We start from the raw sequence: 15985 nt of genomic DNA, 5'->3' as shown, positions 1-15985 counted from the left end.
TGGGACTACATCAAACTAAAAAGCTTCTGCACAGCAAAAGAAACAATTAACAGAGTTAAAAGACAACCAACAGAGTGGGAGAAAATATTTGCAAAATATACATCTGACAAAGGATTAATATCCAGAATATACAAGGAACTCAAACAACTTTACAAGAAAAAAGCAAGCAACCCAATTAAAAAATGGGCAAATGAGCTAAGTAGGCAATTCTCTAAGGAAGATATACAAATGGCCAATAGACATATGAAAAATGCTCAACATCACTCAGAATATGGGAAATGCAAACCAAAACCACACTGAGATACCATCTCACCCCAGTTAGGATGGCTAACATCCAAAAGACTCTGAACGATAACAAAGGTTTGGCGAGGATGCGGAGAAAAAGGAACTCTCATACATTGTTGGTGGGACTGCAAAATGGTGCAGCCTCTATGGATAATGGTATGGAGCTTCCTCAAGCAATTGCATGTAGATCTGCCACATGACCCAGCTATCCCACTGCTGGGAACATACCCAGAGGAATGGAAATCATCAAGTCGAAGAAGCAAAGAGAAAGGACATTGTTGGGTGGGAGGGTGGAGAGGGAGGAGGGAGGGAGGTTTTGGTAATGGGCCACAATAGTCAACCACATTGTATATCGACAAAATAAAATTTAAAAAAATAATAATATTGGGCCAGCCCGGTGGCGCACTGGAGAGTGCGCCGCTTGGGAGCGCGGCGGCGCTCCTGCCGAGGGTTCGGATCCCATGTGGAGACCGGTTCCCGCTCACTGGCTGAGCACGGTGCAGGCGCAATACCAAGGGTTGCGATTCCATTGCCGGTCCCTGGTACGGGCGCGACACCAAGGGTTGCGATCCCATTACCGGTCAGTAAAAAAGACAAAAAAAAGGAAAAAAAAATAATAATAATATTAAATAAATTTTTTTTTTAAACGGTGCCTTTGTCACACAAGGCCCCATGCCCCAAATAAGTCCCAGACAGAATCAGAGGCGCTGTGAACAAGTAAAGCCACAAGACGCCAGAGAGGGGTGGGCAGTCCGACTGTGTGGGGGTCCTGCACTGGGCCGGCCGCACAGCCTGAAGGCCCAGGCCCCGCAGAGGCGACGCGGTTCCCCCGGCGGGAGGAGGTGCCCCGGTCCCTCCAGGCTGCAGGTCCCGCTGGCACGCACACCCAGTTTTAAAGATGCTCGCACATTTTAACTTGGTGATTCCATGCTCAGGATCTATTTCAGGGGGGTAACCACAGAGGTGACTCCGTCTTCATTATAGTGGTAAAAAATGGAAAACAGCCTAAATGCCCATTAATAGGGACATCCAGTCACTTCCAACTTCGTAAAGGGAGATTTCTCCCTGTTGAGATTAAGTTTAAAATCATATTTTCAAACAGTGATCACATCAGAGATGCTCATGACATGCGATCAGGTGATAAGAGGAGTCACAACACGTACGGGCAGCAATTCTAATCCTGAGAAGGTAAAAGACCGTAGGGAAGATACGGTGTGTTAATGGCGACTGTCTCTTACCGGTGGACTTTCCTGCTTTATATTTTTCTGTGTTTTCCGAAATGAGCGTGTGTTATTTTTATCATCATAAAAAGAAACAAGCAGCGTATTTTTAAAAACTGCAATACCCAGTAGCAATCTGTTGATGAGGATCCATTTTGAGTCCCTGGTATTGAGTTTCCCAAACTGACCTGTCATTCGAGGTGCTGAGTCTCAGATCCCCACGATGTCTGACCTGAGGCCTCTACACTTGGCACGCAGCACTGGCTGTGCCCAAGCTGAGCCAGCTCCCTGTGACAGTGCCTGTCATCAGAATCCCCTGTCCTCATTTCCTCCAGCCGAAGCTGGGAGTGCATTAACCCTTCACGTTTGCTTGCAAACGGGGGACAGTGGGCCAACCTGGTGCTTCTGGTCCCCCCCCCAGTACTCTCCCCATGATTGTCCTGGACACAGTGACAGGTGGGGACATCCATGAGCACTCCCCACCCCATGAGGCTGATGCCCAAGGCCAGTGAAAAAGTCCTAGGACTATGTGGAACAGAGGCAGGGGAAGGGACAGGGCCCAAGGCTGGGCTGGGCTGGGCTGGGCTGAGCTGAACTATGCTGGACTGTGCTGGTCTATGGCTGGTCTATGGCTGGTCTATGGCTGGTCTATGCTGGTCTATGGCTGCTCTATGGCTGCTCTATGCTGGTCTATGGCTGGTCTATGGCTGGTCTATGCTGGTCTATGGCTGGGCTGTGACTGGTCTATGCTGATCTATGGCTGGGCTGTGATTGGGCTATGGCTGGGCTATGCTGGTCTATGGCTGGTCTATGCTGGTCTATGGCTGGTCTATGCTGGTCTATGGCTGCTCTATGCTGGTCTATGGCTGCTCTATGCTGGTCTATGGCTGGGCTGTGACTGGTCTATGCTGGTCTATGGCTGGGCTGTGACTGGTCTATGCTGATCTATGGCTGGGCTGTGATTGGGCTATGGCTGGGCTATGCTGGTCTATGGCTGGTCTATGGCTGGTCTATGCTGGTCTATGGCTGCTCTATGGCTGCTCTATGCTGGTCTATGGCTGGGCTGTGACTGGTCTATGGCTGCTCTATGGCTGGGCTGTGATTGGGCTATGGCTGGGCTATGCTGGACTATGCTGAGCTGGAGCTTGGAAGGGGAGCATGGGATAAGGAACCCAAATGGAAGCACCTTGCAAACTTGGGATGACTGAATCAATCACTGCAATGCTTGTGTGGGGACGGTCTCCTCCCTAGGCCACACATCATGGGAGTGGGACTTGGCTTCCATCTCCAGCCATGTCCCCAGCAGGCAGCAGACCGGCAGCTATACTGGCAGGGCAGGTGCTATGTCTCCCAGGCCCTGGCTGTCAGGACACCTCGACACCTTGAATTACCTAATCTGCCAGGAGTGTGGGCTGTCACCCTGGCAGCTACCTGGCCCCTCTGGTCTATAAGAGCATTGAGCCAGTCCCTAGCAGGCATCAGGAGGTCACTACTATACTTGACACTTCCATGTGGCTAAAGGAAAGAGGGGTTGGGCCGGCCCGGTGGCACACTGGAGAGTGCGCCACTTGGGAGTGTGGCGGCGCTCCCACCGAGGGTTCAGATCCCATGTGGAGACTGGTTCCTGCTCACTGGCTGAGCGCGGTGCGGATGCAACACCAAGGGTTGCGATTCTGTTGCCGGTCAGTAAAAAAGACAAAAAGGAAAAAATAAATAAATAAAATAAAATAAAATAAAATAAAATAAAGGAAGGAGGGGCTGTTGGGTAGTGGCCCCTCCTGAAACCCAGGCTGAGGGCTGAGGGCTTCTCTCCTGTGCATCTGAAGCCCCTTGGCTGGGAAGCTCTGCTCTGACCATTGCCATTAGAGATGTCTGGAGACCCTTCTCAGTCCCCTGGGCTCATCCCCCAATCTTGTTCAGAGCCTGTGGCTCCAGCTCTCAGTTCAGAAGCAGTCATAAGGAGCTCCCTGGGGTCACCACGAACCAAGTGCTACGTGGGGGCCGTGAGCCCCTGTGCTGTGTTTTTAGATGATCCCATTTCTTGGCCGTCTCTGGTGCTCACGAGGGATGAAGACCCCAGGACAGCCCAAGGGGAAGGTGTCTTGGGATCTCCAGGTCTGCACCAGCTTGGTGGGTACCTGGGGGCACCTCCTCTCCTCCCTGAGCATCTCCTTTTGCCACCAGAGTCTTCCCCAGCACCACCACGGACCTCAAGCTCTGAAAGACTTTGCTGGCCCCTTGCATTTACTCATAATTAGTTTTGCCCACCAGATAAAAGAGCAAGAGGCCACATCAGTAGCATCAGGAACAATCGAGAAGCCAGCACCTGTCGGCACCTCCGGCATCCCCAGCACAGGCTCCCACTGTCCCCATCAAGCAGATGAGGAAATGCAGGTGGGGGGGAGGCCAGCCCTGCTGCCACAGCAAGGGGTTAAAGCTCATCCTTGCTGGAACGCTTCCTGCATCTGTCTGTCTGACGCACAGTCACACGAAGGCCTCAGGCTGCCCGTCGTGACTGGCCATGTCTGGTGCAGCTTTCAGAGCTGACAGTGGCGGGGAGCCCTCACCTCACTCCCTCCCACCCCCGCCCAGCCTTCACCACCCTCCCTCTCTCCCGATGCAGACAGAAGCTAAAAATACACTTCTGTCCCCACGTGGCTGCTCAGCCCAGCCCCACAGGCCCTCCCTGCCCCTGGTGCTGCCGGCTGAGCGTCCAGTTCTTGGGTCTGTGTTCTCAGCAACAGGGTCCAGGGCCGACTGAGAGGTAGGATCAAGGGGGCTCTGCACTGGGGCAGATGACAGGGGAGGTGGGGACCAGGTGGGTGGCAGCAGGGCAGCAAGGTTATGCTCAGGCAGCCCAGTGGGCTTGGGGATCACAGCTGAGTGCTTTGAACCCAGGCTCCTTACATGGGTGGGGGCTCAGCAGACATGGTTCACTCAGTGTCCTGGCTGGAGAGGTGGCCGGGGGAGGCTGGACCACCCCTCAGGCTGCAGCCAGGGCCTCACCAGCCAGTCATCAGCACAAGTTGGATTAGGCCTCTTGCCATCCTGCCCGCTCACCCTTCCTTCCTCCTGGCCTGGGCAGGCCCTGGGGTGAGGCTCTGAGACCCTCCAGAAGGCCCTGCCCCACGCTGGGACTGCGAGCAGCGGGCAGCAGCAGGCATTCCGGAGGCCCCTCGGGAAGGTGGCTGGGGGTTCCTGCCTGCTAGCTGCTGTCGCTGCCACAGTAGCAGCTGGCCAAAGGGAGCACAGCAATGATCGGAATGCAAGGCTGTGGGCGGCGGCCCAGGGACAGTGCCCCTCTCCTGGACAGTCCCCAGCCAGTCTCCCTTCTTCCCCTTGGAGGGCAGAGCACCTCCCTGGGGGGGAGTCAGCAGGATGGATACTCAGCCGGGTGCTGGGCATCGGCACCCACTGGACTCCTGGGCTGTCCTGCCCAGGCTGGTCCTCGGAAGGCCCCAAGTGGTCTCCTTGGGCACTTCCTGCTCTGGAGGATGGAGATGGGGCTCCAGTGGGTGAGGAGATGGTGGGGCCTCAGCTCCCACTGCCCGGAACCAGCGTTAGGGCTGCGCCCAGGTGTCCCTAGTTCACTGGTTCTGTAGATGCGGCTTTGTCATGTTGATCTGCTGATTTCCCAGTGGCCAGGCCACTTCTCCTGCCCTCTGAGGGCCCCATGAGGCACCCCCTAGTGGAGGCTTTGCCGCTTTTTGGGGGGCGACTCCAGATGAACACCTTAGTACAGACTTTTTGTTCCTTTGGGATGGTTTTCCTAGGGCCAAATACCAGAAGTACATAAATAAACCTACACATAATTAAATAAGCCCAGAACTAGATCTGCTGACCCACCAATATGAACATTGTGGTGCAAAATGACCCTCCAGAAAGTTGCCTTTGGGGTCTTTATCACAGCTGGGGTGACATGGGTGTCCAGACCATGGGCCCCAAGTCTGCTCTGAGTTCAAATCCCAGCTCTGCCACTTCCCAGCTGTGTGATCTTGGGCAACTGACTCAAGCCTTCTGTGCCTCAGTTTCCCCAGCTGTAAAAAGAGCGCTGAGCACCCCCATCTGACAGGACTGTTGTGAGGCTGAGAGAGGAATGTGTGGCAAGGCGTGCCCATGGCTGGGCATGCGGGGAGCAGGGTGGCTGTGTGCGACCGTGGTGAGGGGGCGGCCCGAGCCCCCCTGTCAGCCTTTGATAGCAGATGAGGAAACCAGAGAGGGGTGCGGCTCGCCCATGGTCACCAGCAAGATCACGGCAGGCAGACAGTGAGATCAGTGGGGCAGGAAACCTCTCAAATGTCCCTCGAGGGCCCCCCAGCAATGTTAGATCTGCGACAGAGGAAGCCTCTTGGTAGTGTGGGTGCTGGGGGTCCCCATGCTCTAGGGGTCTGTTCTGTGTAGCCCAGAGCTGCGGAGGAGACCCAGCCCTGCGCTGCCCCACTAGCCTGGCCATGGGTAGGTCTCCCACCCTCCCTGAGACTCAATTTCCTCACTGTAAAATGGGACCGGCCCGTGCTTGCTCACAGATGGCAAGGACCAATGGACAGACGGTCGGACAGATGGGTCATTCAGGTAAGTGAGACGGTCCCCCTTGGCTTACCCTGCTCTCTTCTCTCCCTAGGAGCTCCGGTGGGCTCCATTCACTTCTTCCCCGTGAGTGAGTGGGCCGCCAGGGGTCCCCCGCTGGCACTGGCATCATGGTGCGGAATGTGGATGACCTGGATTTCCACCTGCCCTCGCATGCCCAGGACATGCTGGACGGCCTGCAGCGGCTGCGCTCGCAGCCCAAGCTGGCCGACGTCACGCTGCTGGTGGGCGGCCAGGAGCTGCCCTGCCACCGTGGCCTTTTGGCACTCAGCAGTCCCTACTTCCATGCCATGTTTGCAGGAGACTTTGCCGAGAGCTTCTCCGCACGCGTGGAGCTGCGGGACGTGGAGCCGGCCGTGGTGGGGCAGCTGGTGGACTTTGTGTACACGGGCCGCCTGACCATCACCCAGGGCAACGTGGAGGCGCTGACGCGCACGGCCGCCCGCCTGCACTTCCCCGCCGTGCAGAAGGTCTGCGGCCGCTACCTGCAGCAGCAGCTGGATGCTGCCAACTGCCTGGGCATCTGTGAGTTTGGGGAGCAGCAGGGGCTGCTGGGCGTGGCTGCCAAGGCCTGGGCCTTCCTGCGGGAGAACTTTGAGGCCGTGGCACAGGAGGATGAGTTCCTGCAGCTGTCCCGAGACCGGCTAGCCACCTGTCTGGCCAGCGACCTGCTGCAGGTGCAGCCGGAGCAAAGCCGGCTGGAGGCCCTGCTGCGCTGGGTGCGCCATGACCCCCAGGCCCGGGCCTCCCATCTGCCTGAGCTGCTCAGCCTGGTGCACCTGGACGCCGTGCCCAGGCCTTGTGTGCAGCAGCTGCTGGCCACCGAGCCGCTGATCCGGGAGTCAGAAGCATGCCAGGCAGTACTGTCCCAGGGCCATGGTGGAGTAAGTGAGGGTCCAGGTGCTCCCATCCCTGGGGAGGCAGGGAGAGGAACCCCAGAGACCCCACCTGCATAGGGGTGGAGGGGAGAGAGGGCATCCTTCAGGTGCCCCCCGACCTTGCAATGCTCCTTGCCTTGGGCTGATTACCTGTGAGGGTGTTACCATTCACCCCTCGAGTACAGATTGTGCCCCTGTGTGCCACACCCTGGACATGAGGGAAAAGGGAACCTAGAAATGATAAGACCTAACCCCTGTCCTGAAGGAGCCCACAGCTCCTGGGGACAGACCTCAAGCAGAGTGGAACGGCCAGTGCTGGGTGGGGCACATGCACAGGACACTAGGGACATTCTGAAGGGTCTGGAAGTCAGGGAGGGCTATCTGGAGGAGGCAGCACCTGAGCCGGGCTTTAGAGGAGGGATAGGGGCTCAGCAAGAGGAAGGGAGGGAAAACCATCCTGGAAGGTGGCAGGGATTATGCACAAGCACGGGCACAGAGAGTCATGGCAGCCCGCCTGCTCCTGAGGAAGCCATTCATGCATTTATGGGGTAAAACTTCTTACTTGTGCTGGCAGTGGGCCAGCAGGCTGAGTAAGTCCTGATGAAGTGACAGGCCTGGGTGTGGCTGGGACAAGGAGCCGACGGATGGTTCAGCTGCAGGCAGCCTGCCCAGGGGCCTTGCTCAGAGTACTCCCTTGGACCAAAGAAAGTCAGAATGAAGAAGTGGTTCTGGCTGATGGTTCCCAGGCCACGGATGGACCATGTGGTGGGCAAAATCCTAACCCCTGCCACCGCTGATACCCAGTCACAATGGGCTTGGCTTTCTACTGCAGCTGGCTTGGGGGCCGCTCCTGGCTAGGTGGTCATCTTGTAATCTCTGGTGCTGGGAGATCCAGGCATCCCATAGGAGGGGCCAGGGTGACGGTGGGGGACCATGGGATCCGGGGAGTCCTGGGCAGTGGCTACTTACTGGCCATTCCATGTGTGAGCATTCCAGCATTTCCCGCCAGGCTGGAGCCATCCTAGTGCAACCTGCTGCAGTCTGCCAGGGCAACAGGGACTCCTGGGAGAAAGGGGAAGGCTCATGTGGGGTACTGGGGACAGGCTCTGGGTCACTTCCAAAGGTGGGTGCAGAAATGCCTTCAAAGGCGTGTGCTGACTGCTGGAGATCAGCAGGTTTGCTGCTCAGGGCACACATGGACCTGCTGCCCTCCCCTCGTGGCACACCTGCCACCATCTCCAGCCCCACAGCAATATGCACACACACATGCACACATGGATGCACACATGCATGCATGCGTGCAAACGTGCTGAGGCCCACCTGGCCCCATGAGTGGACGCTGGCACAGCAGGACACTCGCATCCCTGGGCACCAGGAGACAGTCAAGACTGTTCTGACCCTGCCCTCCCGGCCCTGCAGGTGCTGCCGGCCCTCCTGGGGAATCTGGAGGAGGTTCTGGTGGTGGTGGGCGGGCGGTCACTGGAGGAAGACGAGGAGGGCGGCGAGGAGCCAGCCATCCACCCCGGGAACTTTGCCTTCTATGACACCAAGGCCAGTGAGTACCCCTCCCCGGCTCAGGGCTCGCCACTGTCCCTGGGTCGTGCCCACCGTGCCAATGGAGCAAGTGAGGTGCATAAAGCACAGGATCTGCCCAAGTCCACTGTCCTGGGTGTACCTGGGTGGGCCCCAGCAGGGGCTGCAGAGGCGCCTCGGGGGCCACGGCAGGAGGCAGCATCCCCTCTCCCTGTAGCCAGAGCCCCTGACTCCAATCTTTCTTAGGTCCTGGGGCTGGTGTAAGGGGTCCCGCTGCCTGACTGCACTGCAGTGGTGGGCACCTGGCTGGCTGCTCCTTCAGTGCCCCTGTCCTGTACACCCAATGGGGGTACCAAAGCCTCGAGCACAGAGCGGGGCTGAAAGGGTGCAGGAGCCGGGTTGGAGCTCAGGTCCAGCTCTGCCCTTGGGCAGGTCACTTCGCTGCCCTAAGCCTCCGTTTCCTCATCTGTGAGATGGGTTCTGGCGCCTCCTCGCACAGGTGTAGGGGGGTCCTGAGGTGGGCACTGCCCGCCTGGGAAGGAGGGCTGAGAGCCCAGCAGGGGCTCTGGAGGGCCATGCTGGCCCCGGGGAAGCTCTGTGGAAAGTGCTCATGTGGCTGGCTGGTGTCCTGGGGCCACCCCCCATGGCGTCAGCAGCTGGCAGACTCGAAGAAGTCCAAGACTGGCTGTCCCGGCCAGGGGCTGATGTCAGGAAGGAGCAGCTGTCCCTCAGACCCTGCCGGAGGGCAGCGGGGGGGCCACTGGCAGGCGAAGGCTGCTGACTGCTGGGCAACCCTGGGGTGACAGAGACATGAGTCAGGGGGACACTCAGTCCCTGCACAGAGTGCCAGGCTCTGCTCCAGCAAGGCCCGGAATTCCACATGTCCCGAAAACCATGGTAAACAGTAAACAGTCTTCCCAGGGTACATCGCAAGGCCTGGGTCTCTTCCACAAACACCCAAAACATGTCCATTTATAGGACTTTAACTTTCTCTCATTTATTGTCTCATTTTGATTTTTCAAAATATTTCCTCACCTCTTGCCTCAGTTTACCCTATGTACCTCCATGAGGCAGGTCTGACTTGGGCACATTCCTCTGTCCATCACAACAATAGTGACGATAATCCTAATGGCCATCGTCAGCTGAGCAGTGGCCACATGCCAGCTACATCTGCTCCTGTAGTGCCCACACCTCCCTGAGAGGTGGGGAAACTGAGGCTGGCATTTGTCCAAGGCCACACAGCAGGTGCACCAAAACCGGGATTTGGACCCTGTTCTGCCTGCTGCAAGGCCTGTGTTTGATCTCCTGTACACCCCTGGCCGCCATGTGGGCTGAGACGGTGGTCAGGATGAATGAATGAATGAATGGGGAATGAGTGAATGAGAGGTGTTTGTGTTACAGCCCACTAGAGACACCAACAGATCAGGGCCCTTAACCCATCTGACTGAGGGGCGAGCAGACCCAGACGGGTCGGCTGCAGGGTCAGGGTGAGACCCCAGCCTCCAGAGCCGGGGCTGCCTCTTGTCGTATCCCTGGACACAATCCTGTGTCCAGTCAGGGTGCCAGGTTCTGGAGGGTGGTGAGGGGAGGTGGTGAAAGAGGTGGGCCAAGCTGAGCCAGAGTGCCCAGGGCCACCTCTGACCCCACCCCACCAGCTGTCACCCCCGACCTCTGCAGCAGCTGGGCCCCGTCCCTTCCACCCCAGCAAGGCCAGAGGAGGGTGGGCCCCAGCAGGAAGCCCAGCCACCCTGACCCCGCTGCTTCTCTCTTCCTGCCAGAGAGGTGGATGGCACTCCCAGACTTCCCCGACTACCACAAGTGGGGCTTCTCCCTGGCGGCCCTGAACAACGACGTCTATGTCACAGGTGGGCAGCCCTGCCCAGCTAAGGGCACTGCGCAGCACAGCCGAGTCCAACTATCCCACACTCGGTGGGATCCGTGACAATTTAGTCAAGACGCTTCCAGACTTTTCCATGCGTGTGAAAACAAGGAAGTTTAAAACCCACGGGTACACTCGTGGGTGCTGACCTGCTGTGCTCCTGCAGCCGGGGCCTCCCCAGAGGAGCTGTGTGAAATTGGGGTCCTTTTAAGATTCGGTTGGTGGAGAAAGCTCCACTGATGGAGGTTTGAGGCCACTGATCTTGTCCCTCTTGTTTCTGGGGGGTGGAGGGACCTGTCCAAAGTCACCCAGCTAGACTTGCCAGCCACGGTCCTGCCCCTGGCCTGCCACACTCACAATCACAGCTGGGCATGGGGGTAAGGGGGCCAGACATTGGTCCCAGTCCCCACTGGCAAGAGGACCCCAGGCTGGCGGTGCTTGTGTGGACAGAATCTCTCCTGGCAGGCGGCTCACGGGGCACCAAGACAGACACCTGGTCAACCACCCAGGCCTGGTGCTTCCCGCTGAAGGAGGCAGCCTGGAAGCCCGTGGCACCCATGCTGAAGGCCCGCACCAACCACGCCAGCGCAGCTCTCAACGGGGACATCTACGCCATCGGTGGTGAGCCCTCCCTCCTCGTCCTCCCTCTCATTCCTGCTGCAATGACTCCCCCACCCCACGCCCCAGTGGGGACAGAGCCCCATGCCACAGGGGCGCCGCTCCCACGGCTGCTGTCGGGTAGGGTGAGTGAGCCCCACAGCAGGGCTCCGGCCAGGCGGGCCATCAGCACCCACCGCCTGGGTGCCCTCGACAGCCAGCTCCCGGTGCTGCTGACGCACACAGGGACAGAGAATGAAGGGCCACGAGGAAGTCCCCAGACAGGGACCTGGCAGGAGCTCAGGCCTCGAGCTGCCAGCAGAGATGACCACAGCCATCCCGAGCCATTGGGCTCAGCCCTCCGCTGGGGTCACTGGGAAGCCACCAGGATGAGGGGACCCACGGGGGCCGCTTTGCTCTTGCTTTTGTTCCTCCACGCCCCCAGCCTGAGCTGGGACACCCGGGGTGGCCGCTGCTGCCTTACAAAGCCTGGACCCTGAGTTTCCAGGAACGCTTCCCTCGTCCCCAGCCCCCTGCAGCCCTGACCCCCCGCCAGCTGAGCCGCCCCACCCCTTAGGCACCACTCAGGACGTGGTGGAGGTGGAGAGCTACGACCCCTACACAGACAGCTGGACGCCTGCCAGCCCGGCCCTCAAGTACGTCAGCAACTTCTCGGCCGCCGGCTGCCGCGGCCGGCTCTACCTGGTGGGCTCCAGCGCCTGCAAATACAACGCGCTGGCCCTGCAGTGCTACAACCCTGTCACAGGTGGGCAGGCGCTGGGTGGGGTGGGGCTGGGGGTGTCGGGACAGGGGAGCCAGGTGGCAGTACTGTCATCCCAACACAGCCCAACACAGGGGTGCAGGGCGGGGCCCAGAGGTCAGGACAGGTGACCACAGGCACCCTCTGAAAGGCTACTGTACATCACAGTGAGGCTGACGGTGAGGGTGAGTGTGGGGAGCTCCTGAGGACAGGGGACAGGGAGCTGGCAGCCACAGGTCTCTTACAAAGGGCCACAGCCCCATCAGAGGGGATGGGATGGTGGAAAAAGGCAGGGACAGAGGGGTCAGGGGTTGAGGGGCTCACCTCTGCAGGGTCACAGCCTCGTCCCAGCCTAGAAGCAAGCCACATGTTTGCCCTGCCCAGGCCTCAGTGCAGCAGCTGGGGGACCGGGCTGGGGGGCGGGGTGCCCAGGGGCAGTGACGGGGAAGCCCAGCCCCAAGCTGGGTCCTGAAAGCTACCTGGCTGCTTTGTCCTGGAACTGGCCTCATGGGCCGGGAGCAGCGACCTCTGACCTCCAGGCCCAGCATGCTGGAGCTCGGGCTGTGGACTTGTCCTGCCGGGGTTCGAGTCCCAGCTCAGCTCTCTCTAGCTCAGCAGCCTTCCTGGCCCCGGTCTCCAATCTGTTTCCCTCTGGCCTGCGGAGGTGAGAGCAGGACCCGCTCAGCAGTGTGAGCCTGAGCATCCCACGAGAAGCCTCCTGGACCCAGGGGCTGTGCCCACTTGGTTACCAGACCCTGGGGGACAGGGACAGGCCAGGAAGGAGATGGAGGACCAGGGGCTCACAGCAGTCCCCAGTCAGGATGGGGACCAGGGCATAGCCCCTCCTGAGGGTGAGATTCCTGAGGGATCCCCACACCGTCCCCTCCTCTCCTGAAGGGAGAGAGTGAGGCTCAGTGACAGGGAGGGAGTGGACCTGCCCCAGCGCTCGGGCCCTGTGGACCTCCACGGCCGCACCGCCAGGGGCCCACTCCCATTTCGCAGATGGGTTCACTGAGGCTCAGAGAGTTCCCTGGCCCTGGGTCCTCAGACTGGAAACGACCTCCCCTCTGGAGGAGCCCACCTTGGAGACCCTGGTGAAGGTGGGCCCGTGTCCCTGCAGATACGTGGAGCGTGATCGCCTCGCCCTTCCTGCCCAAGTACCTGTCCTCGCCACGCTGCGCGGCACTGCACGGGACGCTCTACCTCATTGGTGACAACACCAAGAAGGTCTATGTGTACGACCCCGGGGCCAACCTGTGGCAGAAGGTGGGCCCCCCCGCCCCCCGTGCCCCACCCCGGGTGGAGAGCCACTGCCCGGGACTCCTGACACCGCAGAGCGCAGGCCTGCAAACAGTGGGATGGGCGGCTGGGCCACCAAGGGGCCAACAGCACAGGGAGGCACGGGTGCGGGCCCCGCGACGGGGAGAGCACGGCTGCTGGGCTGCTGGTCCCCACCAGTGCTCTGTCCCCTGCATGCCTTCTTCCTGGGCAGGGGTGGCCTGTCCCCCTCATCAGGGAGCAAGACCAGGCTCAGCCACGGACTAGAGGAAAGGGACACCTTCCTGTTGTTGGCCAAGAGGGGGTGGGCCCTGCCCTGGGGGGTCAGCAGGGAAGGGCTCCTGAGCGGTGGGAGTGGCAGGGGCAGCCAGCTCCTTGGCCCCCCAACCCCAGTGCCATCCACCACACACTTCCTCTTGAGCCATCGGACACAGGGGACGGGATGGGAGGCGAGCATGTCCTCCGAGCAGCTTCCCTTGCAGCAAGAGGGACAGTGTCCAGGAGGCCCATGATGGGTCTCAGTGCCAAGCCGGATGCCTGGGCCTGCCCCTTTGAGTCTCTGGAGGCCGAGGAGGTGGCACCCCTTCCTGAAGCCACCAAAGTCTGTGCTGACCACCGGGTGACAGCAGGACCTCTGCAATCCTGCTGCCCGCACCTCTCCCTGGCATCAGTGCTCAGCAGACCCGAGGCCCCCATTACAGTAGACCCGAGGCCCCCCATTACGGCAGGGAGGCCACTGTTCTGGGCTGGGGTCCCGTCAATGTGGGGCTCTACTTTGCCTCTCCAAGCCTGGCCGCCAGTTGCCGTCTTCGTGTGGAAGGTCACAGATAGGCCTCACCCTTCCTGTCCACCCTGGGCTCTTCCAGAAACCCTCATCCCATGACCCCTCTCCAGGGCACTCGTGAACCATGGGCTGGGGCGAGGGGTGCAAGGGTGGATGAGGGGTCCTATGGAGGGCTCAGCTCTCCTGGGTGTCTGCTGGGGCTGAGCCACACCTGCGCCCTCCACGAGAGCCACTGTGAAGCCGAGGCTCAGCTCAGACCTCTGTGGGAGGAGGCTCTGGGCTCAGGCCTTGGCATCCCCCCACCCCAACTGCAGGGGGCTGGAGATGTGGGCCAGAGAGGGGAACAGTGAGGTCTCCCCGCTAACGGGAGAGTCTGAGGAAGCTACGGGGAACTTGGGGCTAAGCTCCCCAGGGAACCGGTGTGCTGGTGTCCTGGACAGGACATTGAGCCAGGCACCTGGCCGTCCTCCTCACCTGTCCCCCACCCCCACCAACGACCCCCCTTGCTGCTTCCTTCTGGCTGCCCGCTGGACACTGACCAGCTGACTGTCCGCAGGTGCAGTCCCTGCACAGCCTGCATGAGAATGGCGCGCTGGTGCCACTGGGCGACGCGCTGTACGTGACGGGAGGCCGCTGGCAGGGCATGGATGGCGACTACCACGTGGAGATGGAGGTCTACAACACCGTGCGTGATGCCTGGACCCGCCACGGTGCCCTGCCCCGCCTCTGGCTCTACCACGGGGCCTCTGCCATCTTCCTGGATGTCTCCAGGTGGACCCAGCCCTTCAGCCCCGCCCAGGAGCACTGAGTGGGAAAGGGGCTCCGAAGAGAGGGTTCCCAGAGCAGCTCCTCCTGTGGTCACCCCGTGGGCTGGACCCTTTTATTTTTGCCTGTCTGTTCATTTGGAGCTGCTATCCCTTCCAGAACTCAGGCCAGGTTCGGGCTACCAGGGCACGTCAGATGGCACGGCTGAGAGGACACAGCCTTGGTCTCTGGAGCCACCACAGCAAACCGAGCTGACCAGTGGCCAGGGCCTGAACTCTGCCCAGTCATGTAATGGGGGACGCCGTGCGGCTGCCCCTGGGGGTTGCTGAGACCTCAGAGACAGGAGCCAGTGGGTCCAGGACAGCATTCTCAGAACTCATGCGCTCTGCAAATGTCAGCTGTCCCTGCCTCTGTGTCCCACTGGTGGCTTTCAGAGGAGCTGCACAAATTGGGGGTGGACACGGAGCAGCCCAGGAAGCCGAGGCTGTTGAGGAAGGAGGGACCTTGGGATGGGCCAGCACCAGATCCTTGCGTCTGCTGGGCCCCTGCTGTGTGACCAGGGCCTGCAGCCTCCCCTGTCTGGCCTCAGGCTTCATGTCACCACACACGAAGCTAGGCTTTGGGCTCTCCCCAACCCAGCCTCTCCATGTTGGCACCATGTTCCCAAATCTGCTTCTGAGGACAAAGGAGGCCTCCGCCCAACTCTTCGTGTGTCACCCCCATGAATGCACTAGGAAGGAAGGAGGCGGGGGGTGGGGGGCCCCAGGGAAGGGCCAGGGAGGCGAGCAGGGAGGGAGTGCGCTCTGACAGGCCTTCCCCTGCTCTTACGTGATCTGCCTCAAAACGAAGGCTCTGCCTCAGAATCCAGTTTCTCTCCGGGGAGGCCCACCGATGCGAAATCTGCACATTGCGGGGCTGCCTCTTGGGTGCATTGGTGGCTTGCTCCCAGCATGCTCCCGAGAGAGGGTGGTGGGTCGTGACCAATGGGCTCTCCTGCCAGCACGTGGCATGACTCAGGTGGCTCAGGCCTGTCCCAGAGCCCCTCAGGCTGACTGGGGTCCCATGCAGGGCTGGCCCAGCCTCTGTGCGCCTTCTTTCATGTCCTGAACGAGGCGCCAAGCTTGTAATCAAAGAGGCAATAAAGGACTCTCACTGGGTGCCGAGTGGCATGTCCCCTCTGTCACAGGCTATGTCAGAGGACGCAGCTGCGTTCGGAATCGGATCCAGCCTGACACTGGCCTGCTGAAGACTTGGGTGGCTCCTGTCCCCTTGGATCTGGGTTTCTGCTCCAGGGCCAGCCCCTGGCTCCTCCTTGAACCCCACCAGGGCCCCGAGGGGCCTCTGCTACCCCTGTGTCCCACCTGCTTCTGTAGTTCAGGATCCGTTTTGCCCCAGGCAGAGCGGGGCCTCGGGTTCCCG

At 60.1% G+C, this 15985-nt stretch overlaps 1 protein-coding gene across 1 annotated transcript; it reads left to right on the top strand.

Annotated features, from left to right (window-relative positions):
- Positions 1-6125: 6125 nt before the first annotated feature.
- Positions 6126-15724, top strand: KLHL30 (kelch-like family member 30). Its single transcript, XM_008585974.1, has 7 exons — positions 6126-6976; positions 8390-8525; positions 10282-10368; positions 10848-11003; positions 11557-11745; positions 12860-13005; positions 14358-15724. Exons 1-7 carry the CDS (start codon positions 6203-6205, stop codon positions 14607-14609), a joined length of 1740 nt encoding a protein of 579 aa, XP_008584196.1. The 5' UTR covers positions 6126-6202; the 3' UTR covers positions 14610-15724.
- Positions 15725-15985: the final 261 nt, after the last annotated feature.

The sequence above is a fragment of the Galeopterus variegatus genome, unplaced genomic scaffold (assembly GCF_000696425.1).
Source record: "Galeopterus variegatus unplaced genomic scaffold, G_variegatus-3.0.2 Scaffold108, whole genome shotgun sequence".
Lineage (NCBI taxonomy): Eukaryota > Metazoa > Chordata > Mammalia > Dermoptera > Cynocephalidae > Galeopterus > Galeopterus variegatus.
The sequence above is the reverse complement of the archived record's forward strand: the minus strand, read 5'-3'. Positions and strand labels throughout refer to the sequence as shown.